The sequence below is a fragment of the Balearica regulorum genome, chromosome 27 (genome assembly GCF_011004875.1).
Source record: "Balearica regulorum gibbericeps isolate bBalReg1 chromosome 27, bBalReg1.pri, whole genome shotgun sequence".
NCBI lineage: Eukaryota > Metazoa > Chordata > Aves > Gruiformes > Gruidae > Balearica > Balearica regulorum.
Genome location: NC_046210.1, coordinates 4,426,865 through 4,448,160, shown reverse-complemented (window position 1 = coordinate 4,448,160; position 21,296 = coordinate 4,426,865). Strand labels below are relative to the sequence as shown.

The following is a 21,296-nucleotide window of genomic DNA, read 5'->3' as shown; positions in this document are numbered from 1 at the left end:
CCCCACCTCAGCCTGTCCCAGTTAAACCCAGTCTGGAATCTGAGAAAACCAGTTTAAATACGACAGCAGTAGAAAAAGCAGCGGTGGGAGGGGGCGGCGAGGGGCAGCGGGGCTCAGCCCTGCCCGGGGACCGTGGCCTTGTCCTTGTCCTCAAAGCAGGGGTTGCTGAGGGCCAGCCCCGCACCCTGCTCCGCGCCGGCCACCGCGTCCCCCGTCGTGTCCCCCGCCGCGTCCCCCGCCGGCACCCGCGGGCTGGGTCCTGTGGGGACAAGAGGGGACGGTGCCAGGCTGCCTCCCGGGCAGGGGGACATCGGGGACAGGGCATTGCCGCGGGGAGGGGACGGGGGGGTCGTACCCATGTAGCTGAGGAGGACGGGGAGGAAGACGAGGCCGTGGGCCAGCCCCACCAGGGTGATGATGAGGTTGAGGCGGAAGAAGAAGATCTGGATGAGCTGGGCCTTGGCGAAGGCCAGCACCACAATGCCGGGCAGGTTGGTCATGGCCACCCCGGCCACCACCTGCGCCCAGGACGGGGTCAGCGACAGCCGGGTCACCCTGTCCCTCCCGTCCCCAGGGAGGCCAGGGGCCCCCGCGGCCGTCGCCCCCCGCCCCGTGCCCACCTTGCTGCCCATGTTGACGGTGGCCTCTGTGGCTCGTTCCACCCGGCTGGGCTGGGTGCTGTGGGCGAAGGCGCAGGTGAGGTGGGACACGAACTCCACCGAGATGCCCACGGCCTGCGGGGACGGGCTGTCACCCAGGGGCACCCACGGGTGCTCCCTGGGGCTGGCACGGCGGGGTGCCCGGGGCCGGGCAGGGCGGTGGGCGCCCACCCTGCCGGCCCTGTGTCCCTGTGTCGCCTCGCGTGTCCCGGCTCCCCGTGCCCCCTTGCGAGCCCCCGTGCCACCCCTCGTGTCCCCGTGCCATCCGACCTCCCAGTCCTTGGTGCCACCCTGCACGTCCTGGGCTGCTCTGTCCCTGTGTCACCCTGCGCGTCCCAGGTCCTGCTGCCTCCCGTACCCCCACAGCCACCCCATATGCCACCTGTGTGTCCCACGTCACCGTGCCACCCGTGTGCCCCAGCTCCCCGTGCCACCCCGCGTGCCCCGCACCGCGACGAGGTTGATGAGGGCCACGGCGTTGTAGGGGACGTCCCAGAGGGCCATTGCGCCCACGGTGTCCAACAGGATCATGGTGATGGTGAGGAGGGTGGCGGCGCTGGAGCGCAGGTCCATGCCCAGCAGCAGGAAGGAGACGCCGAAGGTGGGCACCAGGCAGAGCGCCAGCGTGACGACGCCCTCGGCCACCACCGTCAGGTACTGCTCGTAGTAGACGTAGGTCACCCTGCCGGGGAGCGTCACCGCTGCGCTGGCACACCGATACGGGCACCGAGCACCCGCGCCGACCCCAGCGGAGCACCCCGACCCACGGCAGGTGCTTACGTGTAGGGGAAGACCTTGAAGTCGGGGTCGGTGCCGGGCACCTGCCGTAGGTTGGTGGTGATCTCCTCGGCCAGGGCGCGGGCGGCCCGCAGCGCCGCCGTGTACTCCTGGGAGGTGCGCAGCGGGCGCTGGTACGCCATGAAGCGGGAGGCTGACGGAGGGGGGGGGGGTGGAAGGGGGGCGAGGAGGGTCAGCCGGGCACCCTCGGGTGCCCCCTCGCCCCGCACCACCCACCCTGCGCTTACCCAGGACGGTGCCGTCGGCGTCCATGCTCACCGCCGTGTCGTAGGCGCCCAGACCGCTGCGGGGAGGGAGCGAGGGGTGAGGGGGGCACCCGGAGCGTGTATTGGTGCCCCACGTGGGTGCTCCCCCCCGCCCCGGGCTGCACCTACCCCTTGGCGCACTGCAGGGTGGGGCGGTCGTGGAGGAACCAGGGCAGGAACCGCTCAAACTCCTCCACCGTCGGGCGCCGCGTGGTGTTCAGGCATTGCCCCCCGAGGCAGCTGGGGTCACCTGCGGGCACAGCCGCGCTCAGCACCCCGGGGACACCCGCCGGGAACCACAGCTGGCACCCAGCAGACCCCCAAGGGGCACTGCAACAGGCACCCAATGGACCCCCAGTGGGATCCCAGTGGTGTCCCAGTGGGACCCATGGTGGGTGTCCAACGGGCACCAGTACAGGCACCCAACGTACGCACGTGCCCGCACCTAACGGGAGCCCAGCGAGCACCCACTGGGCAGCACAGCGTCCACCCGGTGGGCACCCAACGTACACCCACAGCGGGGACCTTACGTGCACCCAACGGCCACCGTGGCGGGCACCCAGCGTACACCCAACGGGCACCATGATGGACACCCAGCGCACGCTCAGTGGCCACCACAGCGTAGACCCCCATGTGCCCCTTGTGGCCACCATGGTGGGCACCCAGCGTACACCCAACGGCCACTGCGGTGTAGACCCCCACGTGCCCCAGTGGCCGCCACGGCGTCTCCCCCCCAGCGCCTCGGTGCCCACTCACTGCTGGTGGAAGGACAGAACTCCCCGCTGAGGTTGCCAAACCGGTGGATGCGGCAGCAGCGGCCGGTGGGGTTGAGCCAGTCCAGGAAATCGTCCACCCAGGAGGTGGCGGGGATGGCGAGGTAGGACCTGGGCAGAGGCAGGGCTGGCAGGAGCCCCGCAGGACGCCGCCCGCCCGCCCCGCGTCCCCCCCGCCCCGCACTCACACGTTGGGGAAGCGCGTGGCGTACTGGATGGTTTGGGTGAGGGAGTTGTTGGCGCAGCCGGCGCTGGAGCAGATGCCGTTGGTGCCGGCCGAGGAGGAGAAGTTGTAGCCGCCGGTGGTGACGAAGTAGGTGGGCACCCCCACCGCCAGGTACTGGTTCAGGGCGGCGAAGTACTGCAGCATGTAGGAGTCCTGGGGGGCACCCGCCCCGTCAGCCAGGGGGTGGGCACCCACCCACGGCACCCGCAGGCGCTGGTGGTCCCCGGGTGGGTGACGCCAGCCCCACGCTGGCCCTATACGGGGTCCTGTGCCAGGTGTCCCTGTCGGGGCCGTACCACCCCTGCGCATCCCTCTGCGGTGCCATAGGGAGCCACGGCAGCCCCGTATGGACCCCCCCCCCCATATGGAGCCGTGCACATATGGCCCGGGGGGGGACACACACTGACACAACGCGCCTGTAGGTGCCACGCTGTCCCCATGTGTCCCTGTTCGGGGCCGTAGCACCCCCGTGCACCCCCGGGGCGGGCCGTGCTGTGCCCACACGGTGCCACGCTGTGCCCCAGCATCCCTGCAGAGCCGCAGCACCCCCCGCACCCCCCGCACCCCCCGCAGGGCTGTCCCCGTGCGGCCCCAGGCGCCCTGCTGTGTCCCCCCACCTTGGGCATGGCGAGCTCCTGGTCCAGCCCCACGGGCACCTGCAGCGTGAGGTAGAGCCCGGCGCAGGCCAGGAAGAGGAAGAGCAGCACCTGCCAGCAGCACCCCCGTGAAAGCCCCCGGGACCCCCAGGGACCCCTCAGGGCCCCCCGGGACCCCCAAAGCCCCTCACAACCCCTCCGTGTGCCCTTGGACCCTTCCAGAGGTGCCCCGAGCCCCACACCCCGCTGTCTCCCACCCCCCCATGTCCCCATTGTCCCGTGTCCCCCCTCCAGCTCCTCAGCCCCCCCCCACCTTCCAGCACCCCCCATCTTCCCCCATCCCCCCGGACCCCCCGACGCCTCGACACGCCTCAGGACCCCCCAGGACCTCCACACCCCCAGGACCCCCACACCCCCTGGCCCCCCCCAGCCCCCCTCACCACGACGGGGCGCGCCAGGCGGTGCAGCAGCAGGGGGGTGTAGCAGCGGCGCAGCAGCGGGCGCAGCAGCCGGGCGCCCGGCCCCGCGGGACCCTCCGTGTCCATCCCGCAGCAGCAGCAGAGGTCGAAGCGGGCGGCCTGCGGGCAGCGAGGGGCTGGCACGGGGCCTGGCACGGCCCCCCCCGCCCCCAGAGGGGGCGTCCCCTGCCCACCCCGGGGTCCCTGGGCACCCCGTGCCAACCCCAACAGCCTTGGGTGCACGGGCACCCCGTGTCCATCTGGGGCACCCCGAGGACTTCGGGCACCCCATGCCTGTCCTGGGTGTCCTCGCACCCACGGTGCCCCATGCCCACCCTGTACCCGCCCTGGGCACCCCTCGGTCCCCCCCCCATGCGCCGTACCTCCTGCCGCCGGGCGTCGAGGGCCAAGAGGGCGACGAACCCCGACATCTGGAGGAGGAAGTCGAAGGCGATGGCCACGGCGGCCGTGAGGGCGAAGGTGCGGACAGCGGGCATGGAGGAGAGGGCGCCTGCGGGCACCCGGCATCAGCACCCCCCACACCGCACCCACCCCCTGCCCCCAGCACCCGCTGCACCCAGTGGGTGCACAACATCTGGGGGGGGTGTGTGTGTGCACTGTGCCTGCTGCGTGTGCCACGGCCATGTCCCCCCCGCACCCTCTCTGCCCCCCCGTGTCCCTGTGTCCCCCCGTGTCCCTGTGCCCCCCCGTGTCCCTGTGCCCCCCCCGTGTCCCTGTGCCCCCCATGTCCCCCACGTCCCCGTGCCCCCCCTGAGCCCCCAGCGTCTCTCGTGCCCCCCACGTCCCCGTGCCCACTCTGTGCCCCCCACGTCCCTGTGCCCCCATGTCCCCATGCCCCCCCCCGTGCCCCCGCTCACCCAGGAAGAAGCAGATGACCTCGGAGAGGCTGCAGAGCAGCATACTGGGTGCCACCTGCGCCAGCACCCGCCCGATGTGCTGCTCCCGCGTCTCGTCCGGCTCCCGCTGCGACTGCTGCTGGTGGGGGCGGTGGGGAGGGGGTGCCCGCCATGGGTCACCCCACCCCGGGCACCCGGCACAGCCACCCGCCGCCCAGCCTGGGGGTGCTGCCACGTGCGCAGCCGGGGCCGCTGCGCCCCTTTGGGGACCCTGCGCCCATGGGTGCCCCGTGCCACCGCACCCTGGGGGGGACACCCCCACCCAAGGGTGCCCACCTCCCCCACGGGGACACCCCCCCAATCCCACAAGTGCCCCGCTGGGGACCCCTGTTCCCCAGGGTGTCCCTGTGCCCCCCTGTGCCCACCGACCTGGTACTCTTGCACAAAGATGAAGATGTTGTCCGCGCCCACGGCAAGGACGAGGAAGGGCACGACCTCGAGGATGATGAGGGACGACGGCAACCCCAGCAGCGCCAGGAGCCCCATGGAGGCGAAGACAGCGCCCAGCACCACGGCGATGCCCCCCAGCGCCAGCGTCACCTTCGACTCCACCTACGACGGGGTGGGGGGAGGCACCCGCTCAGCACCCAGAGGGGCACCCCAGGGTGCCGGCACCGCCCTGACCGCCCCCCCCGCCTCGTACCAGGACGCGGCGCCAGGCCGTGTACTCGCCCAGCGCCAGGGCGATGTAGATGAAGACCACGAGGTAGCTGACGGCAAAGACGGGGATGTCCTCCCCCGTGGTGCGGTTGATCTCATCCTCCAGCGAGCGCTGCCGGAAAGCAGAAGGGTGAGGGGGTGCCGGGCACCCCAGGGTGCCCCCCACCCAGCCGGCCGGTGGGCGCCTGACCTCGGCCATGAAGGTGACGGAGAGGTTGGGGCCGTGGGTGCGCTGGAAGTCGCCCACCACCTCGAGGAAGCGTTGCTCCCAGCTCAGCACCCACTCGTGGCGCGGGTCCCCGCGGGGGAAGTTGTTGAGGGAGTAGGTGATGATCAGCGCCTCCGCCTCCGTGTACTCGGAGCCTGCGGGGACGCAGTGGGTCACGTCCCCGGGGTGACACGAGCCCACCCGCCGTGCCCACCCAACCCACCCGCCCCGGCGATGCCCGGCGCTTACCCGGGTAGCCGCCAAAGGCGATGTAGGGGAAGACGGGGCCGCCGTACTCGGCCATGCAGCTCAGCTCCAGCGCCGTGATGTCCTTGAAGGAGAGCGGGGAGCTGGTGGGGACACGGCGCCGGGTGAGAGGGGGCTGTGCCCGTCCCTGCGCCCGCCCCGATCCTGCTGTGGCACCCCATGGGCACCGTGCCGCGCTGGGTGCCTCACAGATATCACCCCAACCCCAAAACTCAGCACCCCACGCGCACCGTGCCGTGCCCAGCACCCTGCGGGCATCCCCCCAACCCCACACCCCCCCACACTCCCTGTTCCCGTCCCCGGGGAGCGGCACCCACTTGACGCAGTAGATGAGGTGGTCGCGCCAGTCAACGGTGCCCGTCACCTTGCCGTCGATCTGGGTGGCCGTCATGGCCAGGTGGGTGCCGTTGTTCTGGAAGTACTGGGTGACGCTGTTGACGCAGCAGTCGCCCAGCCCGGGCTGCGTCGGGTTGAGCGGGGCGTAGCAGACGTCGCTCAGCGTCACCTCCCTGCCCGACACCGGTGCCCACGCCGTGGTGGCCGCCAGCCGCTCCTGCAGCTCCAGCAGCACCCGCAGCACCTCCTCCGACAGCACCCCGCTGAAGTTTTTGGCACCCAACACCACCGATTCGTAGCTGGAGCTGGGCCGGCCCGGTGCCGTCACGATCACCTGGTTGGTGCGGAGGAAAGGCCCGAAGTGTTCGTCGTGAAACGCTTTTTCTTGCCGGGCGCGGCTGCCCGGCGCCGACCACAGCTCCACCGGGTCGGTGGTGAGACGCAGGGTCACCAAACCGGCCGACAAAAGACCCGCCAGCACCGCCGCCACCACCAGCACCACCACGGGGTGCCCGGCCACCAGCGTGCCCCACCAGCGGAAAGCTCTCGCCAGGACGCGGTGGCTGACGTCGCCGAGGCACGCCGAGCAGCCGGTGGCACGTGCCGGTGCCGGCTGCAGCGTGGCCTCCTTCTTAGACCGCTGGCACCGGCACATCAAGGCGACGATGAAGATGAGGGCGAGGAGGCCGAAGAGCAGCCCGCAGAGGACCAAAGCGCCGTCGGCGTTGCCCAGGCGGAAGGGGGGCGGAGGGCCGGAGGGGGCGATCACCGGCGGGCAGGATTCGGCACAGTCCTGGCACGAGCAAGGCTGCTCCTGGTCGCTGAGAGCCTGGTCGCACCGCCAGGCCTGCCCGCCCAGCGGCACGATGGCATCGCCGGGCTGCGTGCCGTTCGGCACCAGCTGGAAGTCGATCTGCAGCGGTGCCAAACCGTTGTTTTTATCCCCTTGGAAATCCAGCCAGCGTTGGGTGGTGCAGAGCCGGGCGCCGTAACGCCCGCACATGGTATCGATGGCGTAACCGCCGGTGGCCGGTAACCGGACGCCCCGGCAAGAAGTGAAAGAGGCGTCGGCAAAATCCTGCTGGTAAAAGCACTGGTACTCCACGACGGCGAGCTTGGTGGTGCCCTGTATCGTGGTGTAGTTGACGACGCGGGTGACGTTGGTGAAGAGGCTCTGGTCGGGGCTGCAGATGTTGTTGCAGTAGAGGTTGGCGAAATTCCTGGCACACGCCGGGCAGCGGGAGAGGACGGCGCCGGACAGCGCCACGCTGAGCTGGAGGGAGGTGAGTTGCGCCAGGGAGCAGCAAACCCACGTCGTCTCGTTGTCCCCCCGCACCAGCTCGGGGCAGACGGAGCGGAGCAGCGCCAGCACCGTGCCCGTGGCCACCTGCGCCGGCTGGTTGGACAGGCACGGCACTTTGGAGGGCACCAGCGAGACGTTCACCTCCGGGTTGCGACCGCATTCCCCGTAGAAGGCGCAGTAACCGGCGCGGTGGATGGGAGTCAACGACGGCGCAGCCTGCGGCGGTCGGAGGGGGGGGGGTCAGCGGGCAGCACCCCGGCCCGTGGGGCACCAAACCCGGCTCCCCCGAACGGCGCCTGACAGGCACCGCGCCGGCGTCCCCCCGGCTCTGCCACCCCCTGTCCCGCCGAGCCTCACCCCACGGCGCCGCCGCGGCGTTGCCACCAGCGGTCACCGCTTCCCGGCTCCCCGGCATCGCGAGCCGTGCCAAATCCCAGCACCTACCAGCGCCAGGAGGGCGCAGAGCACCGCGCCGGCCAGCGCCACGGAGGCCGGCATCCTGGGCAAAAGGCTGCCGCCGGCTTTGCCCGGCCCCTATAAGACCCCACATCCCCTGGGCGGTTGCCCGCCGCCGGTGAGGTCTTCTGGCCTGACGGCACCGAAGCCAATCAGCCCTCGGCGGAGCTGTAAAGCCCTTGTGATCATTAACCCCGATCGATAACCGCTGCCAGCCGGCGCATCCCCGCCGGGGAGGTGTCCCAGTGCCCCCCTGCCCGAGGGGCACCTCGCCTCCCCGGCAGAGCCGCGGTTTAGGCTGGAAAAGGGGGAGTTTTGGTGCCGCACCCACCCGGGACGCCCCGAGGGGGCCACGGGTTTCGCAGGGCGGAGGAGGAAGCGGAGGGGCCGTGCCAGGCGTGGGAACCTCACCCCGGCAGCCTGGCACCGGGGAGACGGGCACTTCGGCAGTGCCAGCGGGGACACCAGGCCGCCGGGAGCGAGGGGGAAAGAGAAACCAGCTCCGTCCCCGCCATGCGGGCGGTAAAACCTCTGCCGTCACTGAAGTGGGGCTGCCGTGCCCGCGGCGGGGTGCCAGTGCCAGAACCCTCCGCCCCGGTGCTGGGAAGGGCTCAGGGCGGGCAGGCGGGCAGCCTTGGACCGGAGCTGCGGCCCCCCGATAAGATGCCGTAACCTCGATAAAATGCCTCGACGGGCGATAGGGGCACCGCAGCGGGTAACGCCTGCCTCGCACGCCACGGGGCAGGGCCGGGTGAACCTGGGCATGCCGGGTGGCACACGAGCGCCGGCCAAGCGGCACCCGAGGCGCGGTGCCAGCTCCACGGCAAGACATACCGGGCCGCCGGGCTCACGGCAACGCCGGCACAGGGGCGGCGGGGCGCCGGAGAGGACCCGAGCCCCCCGCCAAAGCTGGCAGTGCCACCCCCGCGCTGCGTCCTTGTCCCAGTTTATGGCCCCTGTACAGTCCTGGCCTCGATAAGGGGGGGACGATAACGCCCTGGCACCTTTGCCCGGCATCAGCGGGAGACGCCGCATCCCGCCTCTGCGTCACCAACCTTCCCCCGTCACGTAGCCGCAGGGGGGGAACCGCACGCAGCCCGGCAAGGCAACAGCACGACGCGGCACACGCCTGGCACAGTCCCTTGACACCTTTATTGGGCACAACCGCCCCACGGGGTACGGCGCGGGGGTACCCCGAACCTCGGGGAGGGGGCTGCGAGGCAGCTGCGGTGCCGCCCCCCCCGGTGCGGGCGCAGTCCGTGGGGCAGCGGCGGGCTCAGGAGGGCGGCGCGGCGGGACGCTTGGCACCGTGGCGGGCGTACTTGAAGCTCTGCAATGGGTTGCCGGTGCCACGGGACTGGAGAAAGAAAAAACAGCGTCAGGCTCCCAGGCAGCGAGGGGGACGGGGGGGACGGGGGGGGCCCTTCCATACCCGTCCCACACTCACCGTCGAGCTGCCACGACGGCCGGCACCGGTGCGCGGCACCCGCAGCCACTTGCGCTTCTTCAGGTTGGGTTTAGCGATGCCGCGGAGGCTGGGGGGCACTGCGGGCAGAGAGCAGCGGGTAAGAGGGTGCCGGCAGCCCCGGGGGTGTCCCCGTCCCCACGTCGTGTCCCCCCCACCCCCCCGGCACCGTTCTGCCTCTACACCCCAGGGTCCCCATCCCGCCCCTTTTCTCCCGGCAGCGGTGGGCGCGGGGCCGTACCCAGGTACTCGGGCACGTTGCGGAGGTGAGGCTTCACGATGGCGGGGTGCAGGGGCTTGTCGTGGCGCAGGACGTGCAGGTCGCGGGGGTTGTCCTCAAAGTACGCCTGGGAGGGGAGAATCGGGGTGGGGGGGGCTGGCAGCACCTGGTACCCACCTCATGCTGCCCGCGGACCCCCCCGAGACGCTGCCCCCTGCCCCCCAGGAGCCTGCCGGGAACCGGGAGGTACCTTGAGTTTCTCCGAGTTGAGCAGCTCATCCTTGATCTCCCGCAGCCGGGCTTCCTTCACCGCCTGCTTGGTGACGGAGCGCATGGCGTCCTGGGGGCGACACGGGGGGGTTTCAGAGCCCATCCCCCCTCCAGCTGGTGCCGCCGGCACCCCCCGGCACTGCCCGGCGCCCACCTACCCGGCAACGGTAGCGCAGTGCCTCGATCTCCTCCATGGAGAACTTGTAGGGCTGCAGCATCGACTCGCCATTCTCTGGGGACACACACGGGGTCACCCCCACACCCCCCCGATGTCCCTTGGCACCCGCTGCCACCCCCCGAGGTGACACAGGGTCCCCCTGACCTGCGGCGAGCGCGTCCTCGATGCGGGCCAGGCCGTCCTGCTCCTCGGGCAGCGCGAAGGTGAGCGCCGTGCCGGGGTTGTCGGCGCGCGCCGTTCTGCGGACACGGAGGGGGTACGGTGGTGGGACGCCCGCCCCGGGGGGGGGGGGGGCCACTGGCCGCCATGGGCACCCCCCACGTCCCCTCCCCGCGTCCCCACGTACCTGCCCACGCGGTGGATGTAGGAATCGACTGTCGGCGGCACGTCGAAGTTGATGACGGCGGCCACGTTTTGGAAGTCGATGCCCCGCGCGACGCCGTACTCTGGGTCCTTGCCTTTGCTGCGGGGGGGGGCACGGGGACATACGAGATGTTGGGGTGGCTCAGGGACCCCCAAGGACATAGGGACACCCCGGGCGAGGGGACATCTGGGACACAGAGACTCAGGTGGGCGCAGGGATGCTGGGAAAGGGGATCCCCGTGGGTACAAAGACACTGTGGGCACCGACACCCGCACAGGCATGAGGACAAACCCCCTCCGGGCAAGAGAAACACCCCCCCGCCTTGGGGACGTGGCGGGTACAGGACCCCCTGGGGACAAGGACACCCCTGAGGGCACGGGGACCTCCCGTGGGCATGGGCCCCCCTGGGGGACAGGGACTCCCCGGGCAGAAGCACCCCTGCACCTCCGGGTGACATTCCCTGGCCTGAGCCCCCCCCCGGCCACAGCGGGACATGGCTGGGGTGACACGGTGGCACCCACGGGTCCCACCTCTGGGCAGCACCCTTGCGCTTCTTGCGTGGGGGCTGCCCCACGGGTGCCGCCGGTGCCTCCTCGTCGGTGGCCACGATGTAGTCGTAGATGCCGCGGTTGAACTGGGTGATGACGTGGCACCTGGGGACATGGCGCGTGCCCCTCAGCATCCCCGCCGCAGGCACCCCTCTTTGGCGTGCCCCCCCAACCCACAGGTACCCCCTGCCCTTCCTCCACAGGCACCCTGCACCCCCCTTACCCCCAAGGGCACCCTGTTTCCCTGGGCACCCCACAGCACACCCGGGACACCCTCGGGCACCCCTCGTCCCCAGGCAGCACCCCGCTTTCCCCTCATCTTCTTCCACGAGCCCCCCAGCAGTCACCCTGCTCCCCGGGTCACCCCCCGGCCCTTCGCAGTTGCCCCATTGTCCCCCTCGCCCTCCTCCAGACCGTCCCAGGGGTCCCCCCGACCCCCGGCCGAGCCCCTCGCCGTTCCCTCGGGCCTCACCGGGAGCGGGCGGGCAGCTCGGAGTTGAGGGCGCAGGCGGGGATCCCGAACTGCTCGAGGAAGAGCTTGAGGCGGTAGCAGCGGGCGAGGGTGCTCACGAAGAGCAGGGCCCGGCCCCGCAGCAGCCTCAGCTTCAGCAGGGCGCAGAGCAGCAGGAACTTGTCCTCCTCGGTGCCGCAGCGCACCGCGAACTGCCGCAGCTGGGAGCTGCCCGGCAGCCGAGGCTCCGGCGGGCGCAACGTCACCTGCAGCCGGCGCGGCGGGGTGAGGGGAGACGCGCCCCAGCGGCCGCTGTACCCCCTACCCAACCCCCCCAAAATGTGCCCCTACGGGTGCCGCGTTCCCAAGTCCCGGTGTCCCCCCCCGCCGTCTCTGTGCCCACGCCAGACCCCCTCACGCGCCACAGATCTCCCCCCCCTCCGTGCACCCCCCGGCCCCCCCAAAGCTGCCCCTGTGCCCCCCGAGCTCACCGGGTTGTGCAGCACCAGCTCTTTGAGGGCCTCCACGTCGGCGCTGAAGGTGGCCGACATGAGCAGCGCCTGGTAGATCTTGGGGAGGTGGCTGGGGGCCGTGGGGGGGCTCAGAGCCAGCCCCCCGTGGCTGGGGGTGATGGGCCCCCCCGAGCCCTTGGCACCAGACCCGGCCTGGCCCAGTTCCTCCCTCTTGAGCCCCACTGTGCCCCCCAGCCCTGGCAATGTGCCCCAAACGCCCCCCCCCCCCAGCTCTGCGAGTGCCCCCCCAACCCCCCCCCGGCTGTGCGAGTGCCCCCCCGAGTTGTCCTGCCCTGGCTGTGCCCCCCAAACCCCGGACCCCCAAATCCTCCAGCCCTGGCAGTGCCCCCGAGCCCCTGTTTGTGCCGCCCCGTGCCCTCTAGCTCTAGCAGTGTCCCCCCAAACCCACAGTGCCCCCCAACCCCCTGGTTGCACCCTTCATGTGCTCCAGCCCCACCAGTGCCCCCCAGCCCCGGCAATGCCCCCCCCAACCTTCAGTGCCCCCCAAGACCCCAGCTGTGCCCCCCACAACCACCAGCAGTCCCCCCCAGCCCCTCAGTGCCCCCTAAACCCCCAGCTGTGCCCCTCCACGTTCTCCAGCCCCCGCACTGCCCCCCACATCCCCATCCCCGTCCCCCCGGGGCGTCCCTCACCACAGCAGGGACTTGATGTCCTCGCCGAAGCCGAAGGAGAGCAGCAGGTCGGCCTCATCCAGCACCAGCAGCTCCAGCGAGTGCCGCAGGCTCAGGCTGCGGGCGCTGAGGTGTGCCAGCACCCGCCCCGGCGTGCCCACCACCACGTCCGGCTTCTCCATCAACACCGGCCTGGTGACACGCTGCGTCACCCGCCTTTGTCGTCACCCTCGCCTGACGGGGCGGCGGGGGGGGGGGACGCACACGACACCCGGGTGTTTGGGGGAGGGGGGGTGAGCTTACCGCTGGGCGGCGAGGTCGGTCTCGGCACAGAGGTCGGCCACCCGCACGTCGCGGGCGCAAAAAGCCGCCAGCTGCCGCAGGCTGCGCACCACCTGCTGCCCCAGCTCCTTGGAGGGCACCAGCACCAGCGCCCGCACCGCCTGCGCCACCGCCGAGGGCGCCTGCGCCTGCCCGTGCCCCCGGCCGCCGTCACCGCCGGCGCACGGGAGAGCTGCCCCGGTGCCCCCCGCGCCCCACAGCGTCCCCCCCCCAGTCGATACCCCGCAGCGCTCAGCCCTGCCCCACGGTGCCCACCCACACCCAGGCACCCCACAGAGCCCGTGTGCCCCACAGCCCCGCCCGCGTACCCCCCGTGCCCCCCTCCCGGTGCCCAGCCGTGCCCCCCGCCGCCTCGCTCACCTCCTTGACGCGCAGGAGGTGCTGGAGCAGGGGCAGCCCGTACGCTCCCGTCTTCCCGGAACCGGTCCTGGCCCGGGCCAGGAGATCACGGCCCTCCAGCGCCAGGGGAATGGCCTCGGCCTGGATGGCCGTGGGGGTGGCCCAGCCCAGCTCTGCCACCGCCTGTGGGGTCCGTCACCTCGGGGGTCCCAGCCGGCTGGGCTCCCCGGCGCCCCCCCGGCACAGAGGGGAGCACCCCCGCCCCGAGGGACCCCAGAGTCCCGGCCCCTCAAGGTCTCCCGCTCTACAAGGGACCCTGGCGGGCCGGCCCCCTCCGCACCCGCACCCCCCTCCAGGGCCCGCCACGGCCTCCCCTCCCTCCGGCGGGCCGCAGAGCCCCGGCCCTCAGGGCCTCCCCGCCACCACCAAGGGCACGCTGACGCCCGCCGCCCACCCCCCGTCCCCGATCCCCCTCCCGCAGCCCCCGCAGCCCCCCGCGCACCCGCAGCAGCCGCCCGTCCAGCCCCATGTGCTCAAACCCCGGCGCCGCCACCGCTGCCGCCATCTTGGCCGCCCGCCGCCGACTGCGCCTGCGCCAGCCCCGTCCCCGCCCACGGACACTTCCGCTGAACGCCCAGAGCGGCCACAGGGCCGCCACAGCGCCCCCTGGCGGCGGAGGCCGAAGCGCGCTCGCACACACCAACACCCCCCCCCCGGTCCTGGGGGGGACACGGACACGGACACGGACACGGACACGGACACGGACACGGACACGGACACGGACACGACCCACTGCAGACAGGCAGCCAAACGCCTGAGCCCCCTTGCCCCAGAGCCACCCCCACCCCACCATCACCCCCCCCAAAAAAAAGCACCAGCAAACCCCATCGGGACCCCCCAAAAAATCTTTATTTTCCCACAAAACGCCACAGCAGGGGATGGCCCCCACCCTCCCCCACGGCAGGCAGGACCGCGCCCCCCCCCCCCCCCCCCCCACCCTGCCCACCACCTCCGGGGTGCTGGCAGGCAGCAGGGGGTCCCCCCGGGGGCCGTGGGGGCTCCCCCAGGGTTTGGGGGGGGGCTACACCAGCTTCTTGGCCTCGAAGAAGCTTTTGAGGTGCCTCATCTGCCAGATGCCGGTGAGGATGAGGATGATGGTTTGGGCGATGGACCACCACAGCACCCGCTGGTTGGTGCTCTCGCTCGTCATGCGGAAACGCTCCTCCCGGTACTGTCGGGCAAAGAAAAAAAATAAAATGTAGGAAGAGTCACGGTGAGGTGGGGGAAATAAAAAGGGGGTTCGCCCCCCGCCGGAGCCCCCTCCTCACCCGTTGGTAGTTCTGCTCCTTCTGGATCTGCTCGACCTGGTCGAGGAGCTGGCGGGCGCGGAGCTGCAGCTCCGTCAGCTTGTCCTTGGCGGCGATTTCGGGGTAGTTGTTGGTGTGTTCACCCACCTGGATGTCCAGGTGGACCCGCTGTGGGGCAAACAGAACATCAGTGGACCCCCGCCGCCGCTGACACCCCCTCCCCAGGTTCGGCCCCCCTCCAGTTACCAGTTTGCCCCCGGCGAAGAGCGCCATGCGGGTGGAGTTGGAGTGGAGGCAGATCTGGTGCTCGCCCGGCGTGTGGGAGGTGAAGGTGAAGCGTCCTTCCGAGCCGTACTGCCGCGACAGCACCACCTGCGCCGGGACACGGCCGCCGTCACCCACCCGGGGGAACACCGGGACAGCCCCCGCCTGGGCCACGGCCCCCCTGTCCTGGCTGGTGGGGCACCCCACGGACCCCACGCCCAGGCTGGTGGGTGCCCCGCGCACCCCAAGGACCCCACGCCCCAGCTGGGGGGCACCCAGGGATCCCCTGCCCCAGAGACCCCACCACACCCAGGACACGGGCACCCCAGGGACACCCTGCCCAGGCTGGGGGGCACCTCATGTGCCCCGGGGACCCCCACCCCTGGGTCAGAGGGTGCCCCAGCCCCCCGGGGACCCCCACCCCTGGGTCAGAGGGTGCCCCAGCCCCCCGGGGACCCCCACCCCTGGGTCAGAGGGTGCCCCAGCCCCCCCGGCGACCCCCACCCCTGGGTCAGAGGGTGCCCCAGCCCCCCAGGGACCCCCACCCCTGGGTCAGAGGGTGCCCCAGCCCCCCCGGGGACCCCCACCCCCGGGCCGGGGGGGTGCCCGAGCTCTCTCGGGACACTCACCTTGCCGTCAGGGTCCTTCACCTCCACGTGCATGCCCAGCCCCGGGGTGGAGGGCAGGAACGACTCCGACTGCTTGTCCCACAGCTGCGTCCGGTAGTTCCCTGGCGGGGGGGGGACGGACGGGGACGGCGGGTCGGAGCGGGCCCAGCACCCCCAGCCAGGCCCGGCCCCTCATCCCCCCCTCGCCCGCCCCTCCCGGTTCCCGTGAGCCTCTCCTGCCCCTCGGGGAGCCCCCCACTGCCCCCCGGCCCCTCCCGGTGCCCCCCCCTCAGGTCCCCGGTAGTCTCCTCACCCCCCTCCCCAGCCCCGGACGGCCTCTCCCGCACCCCTCACCGATAACCATGGTCTCATCTGGGATTTCCTCGATGAAACAGCGTTTCTCCGTTTCGCCGATGTGAAAGTAGAGGCCGTGGGCGCTCCAGGCCGCCAGCACCACAGCGGCAACCGCCGCCCGCAGCGCCCCGCCGCCCGCCATGGCCCGCCCCGCGGGGGACACACTGCGCATGCGCGGCTATATCGCCTCACGCACTGCGCATGCGCCTCTCCTGCGCCGCGCCACACCGCGCATGCGCTACCCGCCGACGGCCACTCACTGGTCCCCACGATACACCTACGGGTGCCCGCTAGGTTCCCGGAGACGGCCCGCGTCGATTCACTGCGCATGCGCCGTTGCCACAGTGACACGCATGCGCAGTGCGCCCCGCACGGTGGCGTAGCGAGGAGGGCGTCGCGCCCCCAGGGCTGAGGTTGACAGTTCGAGGCCCGACTCTGCCAGCTGCGAGGGGCCCGGTGACCCCCGGCTGTGTCCCCGTGTCCCCCCCCCCGGGATGATCGGCCTCGGTCGCCACCCCCGGCCGTGCCGAGCCCTCCGGCGGGGCGGAGCCAACCCTTCACACCCTTCCAGCAGTGTGGCAACACCATCACCAACCTCCTTCCTTCCTTCCTTCCTCCCAGCCGCTGCTGCCCCGGGGCTTGGCCGGGGTGGGGGGCTCCCATGGGTGAGCGGGTGACCGGAGACCCCCGGGGAAGGGCCTCGGCGGGGCGGGAGGGGAAGCGGAACCACGGGGAAGATTGCGCCACCGGCAGCCCCCCGCCTCCGCAGGCTGGAAATTTTGGGAGGGGTTAAAAGGCGGGGGGGGGCACGGGCGGCGGGCATCGGGGCGCCATGGCCTGCCAGCCCGCGCTCACCCTCGCCCTCCTCTTCCTCTGCGCAGAGGCCGAAGGCTTCGCCCTCTGCCACACGCCCGCCCTGCAGACCACGGTCTTCCAGTATCGGTGAGTAAAGTGGGGGGGGGGGGGGAGCACCCATGGGGGGACAGCTCGGGTGGGGAGGGGGGTGTCAGGGTGGGCACCGCTGTCCCCGCTGTCCCCGGCAGGATTTGGGACGTCAACCAGAAGTCGCTTTACCTGCGCAATGACCAGCTGGTGGCCGGGCACCTGCAAGGGGCCAACGCTGCCCTCGAAGGTGAGGTGGGGACGCGGGGACACGGAGCCGGGGGGGGGGGACGCACACACGTCAGACGTGCCCTGATGGCCCCGTGTGTCCCCTGCAGAGAAGGTGTTCTGGGTGCCCAACCGTGCCTTCGAGCCCGCCCGGCTGCCCGTCATCCTGGGCATCCAGAATGGCACCCGCTGCCTGGCCAGCCCCCCCGCCAGCCAGCCCACCCTGCAGCTGCAGGTCAGGGGACACCGGAGGGGTGCGGGTGCCACGGGGACACCGTGGGGACAGGGGTACCAAAGGGATGGAGACATTGTGGGGATGGGGATGCTACAGGGGTGGGGACACCATGGGGACAGGGATGCCATGGGGATGGGGGTGCCACAAGGATGGGGACGCCATGGGGATGGGGACACCAGAGGGATGGGGACACGGCAGGGATGTCACGGGGATGGGGACACCACGGGGATGGGGATGGGGACACGAAAGAGACGGGGACACCACGGGGATCACAGGCATGGGGCATCGTGGGGCCGGGACGCCACGGGGAGGGGGACGCCATGGGGACAGAGCCACCGCAGGGCTGGGGACCACCGCAGATCTGGGTGCGTGCGGTCACCCCGTCTCCAGCCGGCTGCCGGTGACGTTGCGGCGCCGGTGCCCGCCACAGGACGCCGACATCAGAGAGCTGCCCCGCGCCGGCACGGCCTCGGCCGCCTTCACCTTCTTCCGCTCCTACAAGGACGGGCTGTGGCGCTTCGAGTCGGCCGCCAACCCCGGCTGGTTCCTCTGCACCTCGGCACGCGGCCACCAGCCCCTGGGGCTCTCCCGGCACCCCGATGCCACCCACCTCCTCGACTTCTACTTCCAGCTCTGCTGAACCCCCTGGTCCCCGGGGACGGTGACATCCTCACCCCGGGGATGGGGACATCCCCCCCCCCCCCGGACCGTGGTATCCCCTGGGAATAAAGATGCTCTGGACACCGTGGTCCCCGTGCCGTGGGGGGCAGCGGGGGGGGGAGCGGGCACGGGCCAGGGCAGGGCGAGCGGTGGCCCCCCCGGCGCCTGCGTCACCGCGGCGGGATGGCCGGTGTTGCGCCACCGGCTCGTTAGGGATGGGAACGGGACATCCCCGGGGGGGGGGGTGACGCTACCGGTGGGGCTGCCCCATAGCCGGGCGCCTCCCGGGTTTGGCCCCTTCCCGGATTTGGTGGTGGCAGACGCCTCCCGCCCGGCGCGCCCCAACCGGTGCCGGTCCCGCACGGCACGGCACCGCGCGGCGTAGTGGGGACGGGGCACGTGGGACCTCGGGGACAAGGTGCACGGGCGTAGCGGGGACGGGGCGTGCAGCACCGTGGGGACAGGACGCGTGGGCACCACGGGCACCGGGGCTGTGGGCACACGGTGGGGACGGGGCTCGGGGGTCTGTGGGGATGGGACACACGCGGGTGGCACCTCGGGGACATGGGTGTGCAGGACCACGGGGACACGGCGCAGGGGACGTCCCGGCCGCGGGCATCATGGGACACGCACACACGTGTGCAAAGGACAGAGGAACCAGGTGGTGTTTCACCATCGCTCCGTGTCCCCGTCACCCCGCCATGCCAGCGCCCGCCCAGCCCAGCTCGCTCCTGTACAATTAGTGGGGCGGGCTCTGCCCCCCCCACCCCGCCTGGCCCTATAAGAGCCGCTGTCACCCGGCGGGGGCGTACACAGCCCAGAGGACACGGGACGGGATTTTGGAAGCTGACGGATTTGCAGGTATCGCTGGGGATGGGGACAGGGACAAGCTGGGTTCTGCTTGGGCAACATTCTGAGGGCGTTCACTCTGGAGCCTACTGACAACTGGGAGCCTACTGGCAAACAAGAGACCGGGTGTGTTGAGCGGGGGGAGCCCCTACTCGCATCACCCATGTCACCCACGCGCTACCCTCTCTCTCACGCAGGCTCAGCCATGTCTCACACGTCCAGACCTGCCTTCAGGTGAGCGGTGATGGGGTGGGGACGGGGTTGTCCCTCCCCTCATACCTGGGGCCCGAGTCACTCAGCGTGGTGGCCGCCCTCACCCCTCTCTCCCCCCTCCCTGGGCTGCAGCAGGGCCCAGGGTCCCAGGGGACAGCGGGAGCAGTCCCAGGCTTGCAGTCACCCAGCGGGTGGCATGGCGGAGCTGAGCGCGGGGCCTGGGGACGCGGCGGAGTCTGTCGTCGACCCTGACATGGTGGCCTTGTTCGAGGAGTTCCTGGGGGAAGGTAGCGCTGGTGGGCATGGGGGCCCTGTCCCCACGTGTCCCCCGTGTCCCCACCTGCCCCCTGTGTCCCCATCCCCACGTCCCCGTGTCCCCAAACCCCACGTCCCTGTGATGCCTGCATGTCCCCATGTCCCCACGTGTCCGTCACACCCGTGTCCCCCATCCCCGTGTCCCCGTGTCCCCCATCCCCACGGCCCTGTGATGCCCACATGCCCCCATGTCCCCATGCGCCCGTGACACCCCTTGTGCCCCCTCCCCATGCCCCCGTGTCCCCATACGCACGTGCCCATCACTCCTGTCCCCCATCCCCACGTCCCCACGTCCCCCGATCCCACGTCCCTGTGATGCCCCATGCCCCCGCGCACCCATGACGTCCCCGTGCCCCGTCCCCACGTCCCCACGTCCCCGTGTCCCCTGGCAGAGACCCTGTCTGAGGGGGCCTCCTTGGAGACGCAGTCCCTGGCGAAGCCCTACCACTACGTGGTGCGGGACACGCAGCAGAAGGGGCTCTACCTGCACAACGGGCAGCTGGTGGCCACCAGCCTGCAGGGTGCCAACGCCGCCCAGGAAGGTGGGTGCCCTGGGTGGGGAAGGGGTGGCACCCCCACCCATGGGTGCTCCCACCCACCTCCACCCACGCCATCTCCTCGTAGAACCCATCAGCGTGGTGCCCAACCGACACCTGGAGCGCCGGCGTTGTCCCCTCTTCGTGGGCATCCGTGGTGGCAGCCAGGCCCTCTCCTGCGGCACCGGCCCCGAGCCCCAGCTGAAGCTGGAGGTGAGTGTGGGGGGCATCATGGCGGGGGGGGCCCTGGGGTGGGGGACACCCTGGGGTGGGGCACCGGAGGTGGGGGGCACCCTGGGGGGGGGCACCGGAGGTGGGACAACCCAAGGTGGGTCAACTCAAGGTGGGTCAACTCAAGGTGGGCAACCCCAGGTAGGGGGCACCCAGAGACGGGGCAACCCAAGGTAGACAGACCTAAGGTTGGGGGCACCCTGGGGTGGTGGGGCAACCCAAAGTGGGGGCACCCGGAGGTGGGGCATCCCAAGGTGGGTCAACTCGAGGTGGGCAAGCCAAAGTGGGAGCACCCTAAGGTGGTGTCATTCCAAAATGGTGTCACCCTGAGGTGGTGGCACCTGGAGGTGGGGGTTCCCTGGGACGGTGTCACCCCATGATGGCATCACCTGGAGGTGGGGGTTCCCTGGGACCGTGTCACCCCATGATGGCATCACCTGGAGGTGGGGGTTCCCTGGGACGGTGTCACTCTGTGATGGCATCACCTGGGGTTCCTGGAGATGGGGGTTCCCCGGGAGGGTGCCACCCCGGGATGGTGTCCCAGTGACACCCCACCCCATGACAGGAGGTGGGGCTGCTGGAGCTGTTCTCGCGGGAGGACAAGGCCACCCCCTACACCTTCTACAAGACCTTCAGTGGCTCCACACACACCTTCGAGGCCGCTGCCTTCCCCGGGCACTTCCTCAGCACCGCGCCGGAGCCGGGGGAGGCGCTGCGCCTGGGCACCCCACCCGCCATCACCAACTTCTACCTGCGCCGCAAGTGACCGCGGCACCCGTGGGTGGGTGGGGAGCACCCATGGGTGGGGGGGTTCTCCCCGCTGCCAGTCCCCCGGCTGGGGGGAATAAAGCCACCTGTTCGTCCCAGCTTGTGGCGTGTGGTTTGGTGGGGAGGGGGCAGGATCGGGCCCATATGGGCACAGTGGGGGGTAGGGTTGGGCCATGGAGGGGCAGGATGGGGCCCCGTGGGGCAGGATGGGGCCACGGAGGGGCAGGATGGGACCCCCTGGAGGGGCAGGATGGGACCCCGTGGGGCAGGATCGGTCCGGGGAGGGGCAGGATCGGTCCGGGGAGGGGCAGGATGGGACCCCGTGGGGCAGGATGGGGCCACGGAGGGGCAGGATGGGACCCCCTGGAGGGGCAGGATGGGACCCCGTGGGGCAGGATCGGTCCGGGGAGGGGCAGGATCGGTCCGGGGAGGGGCAGGATGGGACCCCGTGGGGCGGGATCGGTCCGGGGAGGGGCAGGATGGGACCCCCTGGAGGGGCAGGATGGGACCCCGTGGGGCAGGATGGGGCCACGGAGGGGCAGGATGGGACCCCCTGGAGGGGCAGGATGGGACCCCGTGGGGCAGGATCGGTCCGGGGAGGGGCAGGATGGGACCCCGTGGGG

The 21,296-nt window shown here is 71.5% G+C and overlaps 5 protein-coding genes and 1 long non-coding RNA gene across 10 annotated transcripts; 2 read left to right on the top strand and 4 right to left on the bottom strand.

Moving 5' to 3' along the window:
• Positions 1-40: 40 nt before the first annotated feature.
• On the bottom strand, positions 41-7,960 carry NPC1L1 (NPC1 like intracellular cholesterol transporter 1). Of its 2 annotated transcripts, none has more exons than XM_075736663.1 (19): positions 7,891-7,960; positions 6,125-7,662; positions 5,790-5,890; positions 5,523-5,695; positions 5,316-5,444; positions 5,042-5,224; positions 4,634-4,748; positions 4,139-4,266; positions 3,738-3,875; positions 3,319-3,408; positions 2,664-2,854; positions 2,459-2,586; positions 1,832-1,952; positions 1,685-1,740; positions 1,440-1,590; positions 1,110-1,341; positions 621-734; positions 356-518; positions 41-259 (listed from the first exon to the last, which is right to left on the bottom strand). In XM_075736663.1, the coding sequence occupies exons 1-19, from the start codon at positions 7,942-7,944 to the stop codon at positions 114-116; spliced, it is 3,951 nt and encodes a 1,316-aa protein (XP_075592778.1). In that variant the 5' UTR covers positions 7,945-7,960; the 3' UTR covers positions 41-113. The 2 variants fall into 2 exon arrangements, with proteins under 2 accessions (XP_075592778.1, XP_075592779.1); XM_075736664.1 differs by having other exon boundaries at positions 621-678.
• A 1,075-nt stretch (positions 7,961-9,035) lies between these two features.
• On the bottom strand, positions 9,036-13,814 carry DDX56 (DEAD-box helicase 56). Of its 2 annotated transcripts, none has more exons than XM_075736764.1 (14): positions 13,726-13,814; positions 13,245-13,406; positions 12,846-13,012; positions 12,564-12,734; positions 11,890-11,980; positions 11,420-11,664; positions 10,930-11,052; positions 10,382-10,498; positions 10,180-10,274; positions 10,016-10,089; positions 9,838-9,927; positions 9,609-9,714; positions 9,350-9,447; positions 9,036-9,259 (listed from the first exon to the last, which is right to left on the bottom strand). In XM_075736764.1, exons 1-14 carry the CDS (start codon positions 13,786-13,788, stop codon positions 9,179-9,181), a joined length of 1,683 nt encoding a protein of 560 aa, XP_075592879.1. In that variant the 5' UTR covers positions 13,789-13,814; the 3' UTR covers positions 9,036-9,178. The 2 variants fall into 2 exon arrangements, with proteins under 2 accessions (XP_075592879.1, XP_075592880.1); XM_075736765.1 differs by having other exon boundaries at positions 12,846-13,006.
• A 298-nt stretch (positions 13,815-14,112) lies between these two features.
• TMED4 (transmembrane p24 trafficking protein 4) lies at positions 14,113-15,943 on the bottom strand. The gene is made up of 5 exons (XM_075736559.1): positions 15,757-15,943; positions 15,424-15,524; positions 14,777-14,902; positions 14,552-14,698; positions 14,113-14,454 (listed from the first exon to the last, which is right to left on the bottom strand). The coding sequence occupies exons 1-5, from the start codon at positions 15,926-15,928 to the stop codon at positions 14,305-14,307; spliced, it is 696 nt and encodes a 231-aa protein (XP_075592674.1). The 5' UTR covers positions 15,929-15,943; the 3' UTR covers positions 14,113-14,304.
• A 273-nt stretch (positions 15,944-16,216) lies between these two features.
• On the top strand, positions 16,217-17,849 carry LOC142598306 (interleukin-36 receptor antagonist protein-like). 3 transcript variants are annotated; one of them, XM_075736563.1, is made up of 5 exons: positions 16,217-16,421; positions 16,638-16,698; positions 16,800-16,888; positions 16,977-17,101; positions 17,492-17,849. In XM_075736563.1, exons 1-5 carry the CDS (start codon positions 16,418-16,420, stop codon positions 17,828-17,830), a joined length of 618 nt encoding a protein of 205 aa, XP_075592678.1. In that variant the 5' UTR covers positions 16,217-16,417; the 3' UTR covers positions 17,831-17,849. The 3 variants fall into 3 exon arrangements, with proteins under 3 accessions (XP_075592678.1, XP_075592676.1, XP_075592677.1); XM_075736561.1 differs by lacking the exon at positions 16,217-16,421 and having other exon boundaries at positions 16,431-16,698; XM_075736562.1 differs by lacking the exon at positions 16,217-16,421 and having other exon boundaries at positions 16,432-16,698; positions 17,532-17,849.
• Positions 17,850-18,529: 680 nt separating this feature from the next.
• LOC142598307 (interleukin-36 receptor antagonist protein-like) lies at positions 18,530-20,771 on the top strand. The gene is made up of 6 exons (XM_075736564.1): positions 18,530-18,622; positions 18,808-18,844; positions 18,956-19,110; positions 19,531-19,680; positions 19,763-19,887; positions 20,471-20,771. Exons 2-6 carry the CDS (start codon positions 18,816-18,818, stop codon positions 20,669-20,671), a joined length of 660 nt encoding a protein of 219 aa, XP_075592679.1. The 5' UTR covers positions 18,530-18,622; positions 18,808-18,815; the 3' UTR covers positions 20,672-20,771.
• Positions 19,760-20,477, bottom strand: LOC142598308 (uncharacterized). The gene is made up of 2 exons (XR_012832580.1): positions 19,968-20,477; positions 19,760-19,937 (listed from the first exon to the last, which is right to left on the bottom strand). It is a non-coding gene; the product is annotated as an uncharacterized LOC142598308 (long non-coding RNA).
• Positions 20,772-21,296: the final 525 nt, after the last annotated feature.

Excerpts from the sequence above, each read along its gene's own strand:
- NPC1L1 (XM_075736663.1), bottom strand. The coding sequence starts at position 7,944 with ATGCCGGCCTCCGTGGCGCTGGCCGGCGCGGTGCTCTGCGCCCTCCTG. Across the intron at positions 5,891-6,124 it reads CACCTCATCTACTGCGTCAA|CTCCCCGCTCTCCTTCAAGG; the intron begins GTGGGTGCCGCT and ends TGTCCCCACCAG. Across the intron at positions 5,445-5,522 it reads CCGTCACCTTCATGGCCGAG|CGCTCGCTGGAGGATGAGAT; the intron begins GTCAGGCGCCCA and ends GCTTTCCGGCAG.
- DDX56 (XM_075736764.1), bottom strand. The coding sequence starts at position 13,788 with ATGGCGGCAGCGGTGGCGGCGCCGGGGTTTGAGCACATGGGGCTGGAC. Across the intron at positions 11,981-12,563 it reads GACATCAAGTCCCTGCTGTG|CCACCTCCCCAAGATCTACC; the intron begins GTGAGGGACGCC and ends CACGGCCCCCAG. Across the intron at positions 10,275-10,381 it reads TACATCCACCGCGTGGGCAG|AACGGCGCGCGCCGACAACC; the intron begins GTACGTGGGGAC and ends CCGTGTCCGCAG.
- TMED4 (XM_075736559.1), bottom strand. The coding sequence starts at position 15,928 with ATGCGCAGTGTGTCCCCCGCGGGGCGGGCCATGGCGGGCGGCGGGGCG. Across the intron at positions 15,525-15,756 it reads AGATGAGACCATGGTTATCG|GGAACTACCGGACGCAGCTG; the intron begins GTGAGGGGTGCG and ends CCCCCCCGCCAG. Across the intron at positions 14,903-15,423 it reads TGAAGGACCCTGACGGCAAG|GTGGTGCTGTCGCGGCAGTA; the intron begins GTGAGTGTCCCG and ends GTCCCGGCGCAG.
- LOC142598306 (XM_075736561.1), top strand. The coding sequence starts at position 16,589 with ATGGCCTGCCAGCCCGCGCTCACCCTCGCCCTCCTCTTCCTCTGCGCA. Across the intron at positions 16,889-16,976 it reads GGCCAACGCTGCCCTCGAAG|AGAAGGTGTTCTGGGTGCCC; the intron begins GTGAGGTGGGGA and ends TGTCCCCTGCAG. Across the intron at positions 17,102-17,491 it reads AGCCCACCCTGCAGCTGCAG|CCGGCTGCCGGTGACGTTGC; the intron begins GTCAGGGGACAC and ends CCCCGTCTCCAG.
- LOC142598307 (XM_075736564.1), top strand. The coding sequence starts at position 18,816 with ATGTCTCACACGTCCAGACCTGCCTTCAG. Across the intron at positions 19,111-19,530 it reads CGAGGAGTTCCTGGGGGAAG|AGACCCTGTCTGAGGGGGCC; the intron begins GTAGCGCTGGTG and ends GTCCCCTGGCAG. Across the intron at positions 19,888-20,470 it reads AGCCCCAGCTGAAGCTGGAG|GAGGTGGGGCTGCTGGAGCT; the intron begins GTGAGTGTGGGG and ends ACCCCATGACAG.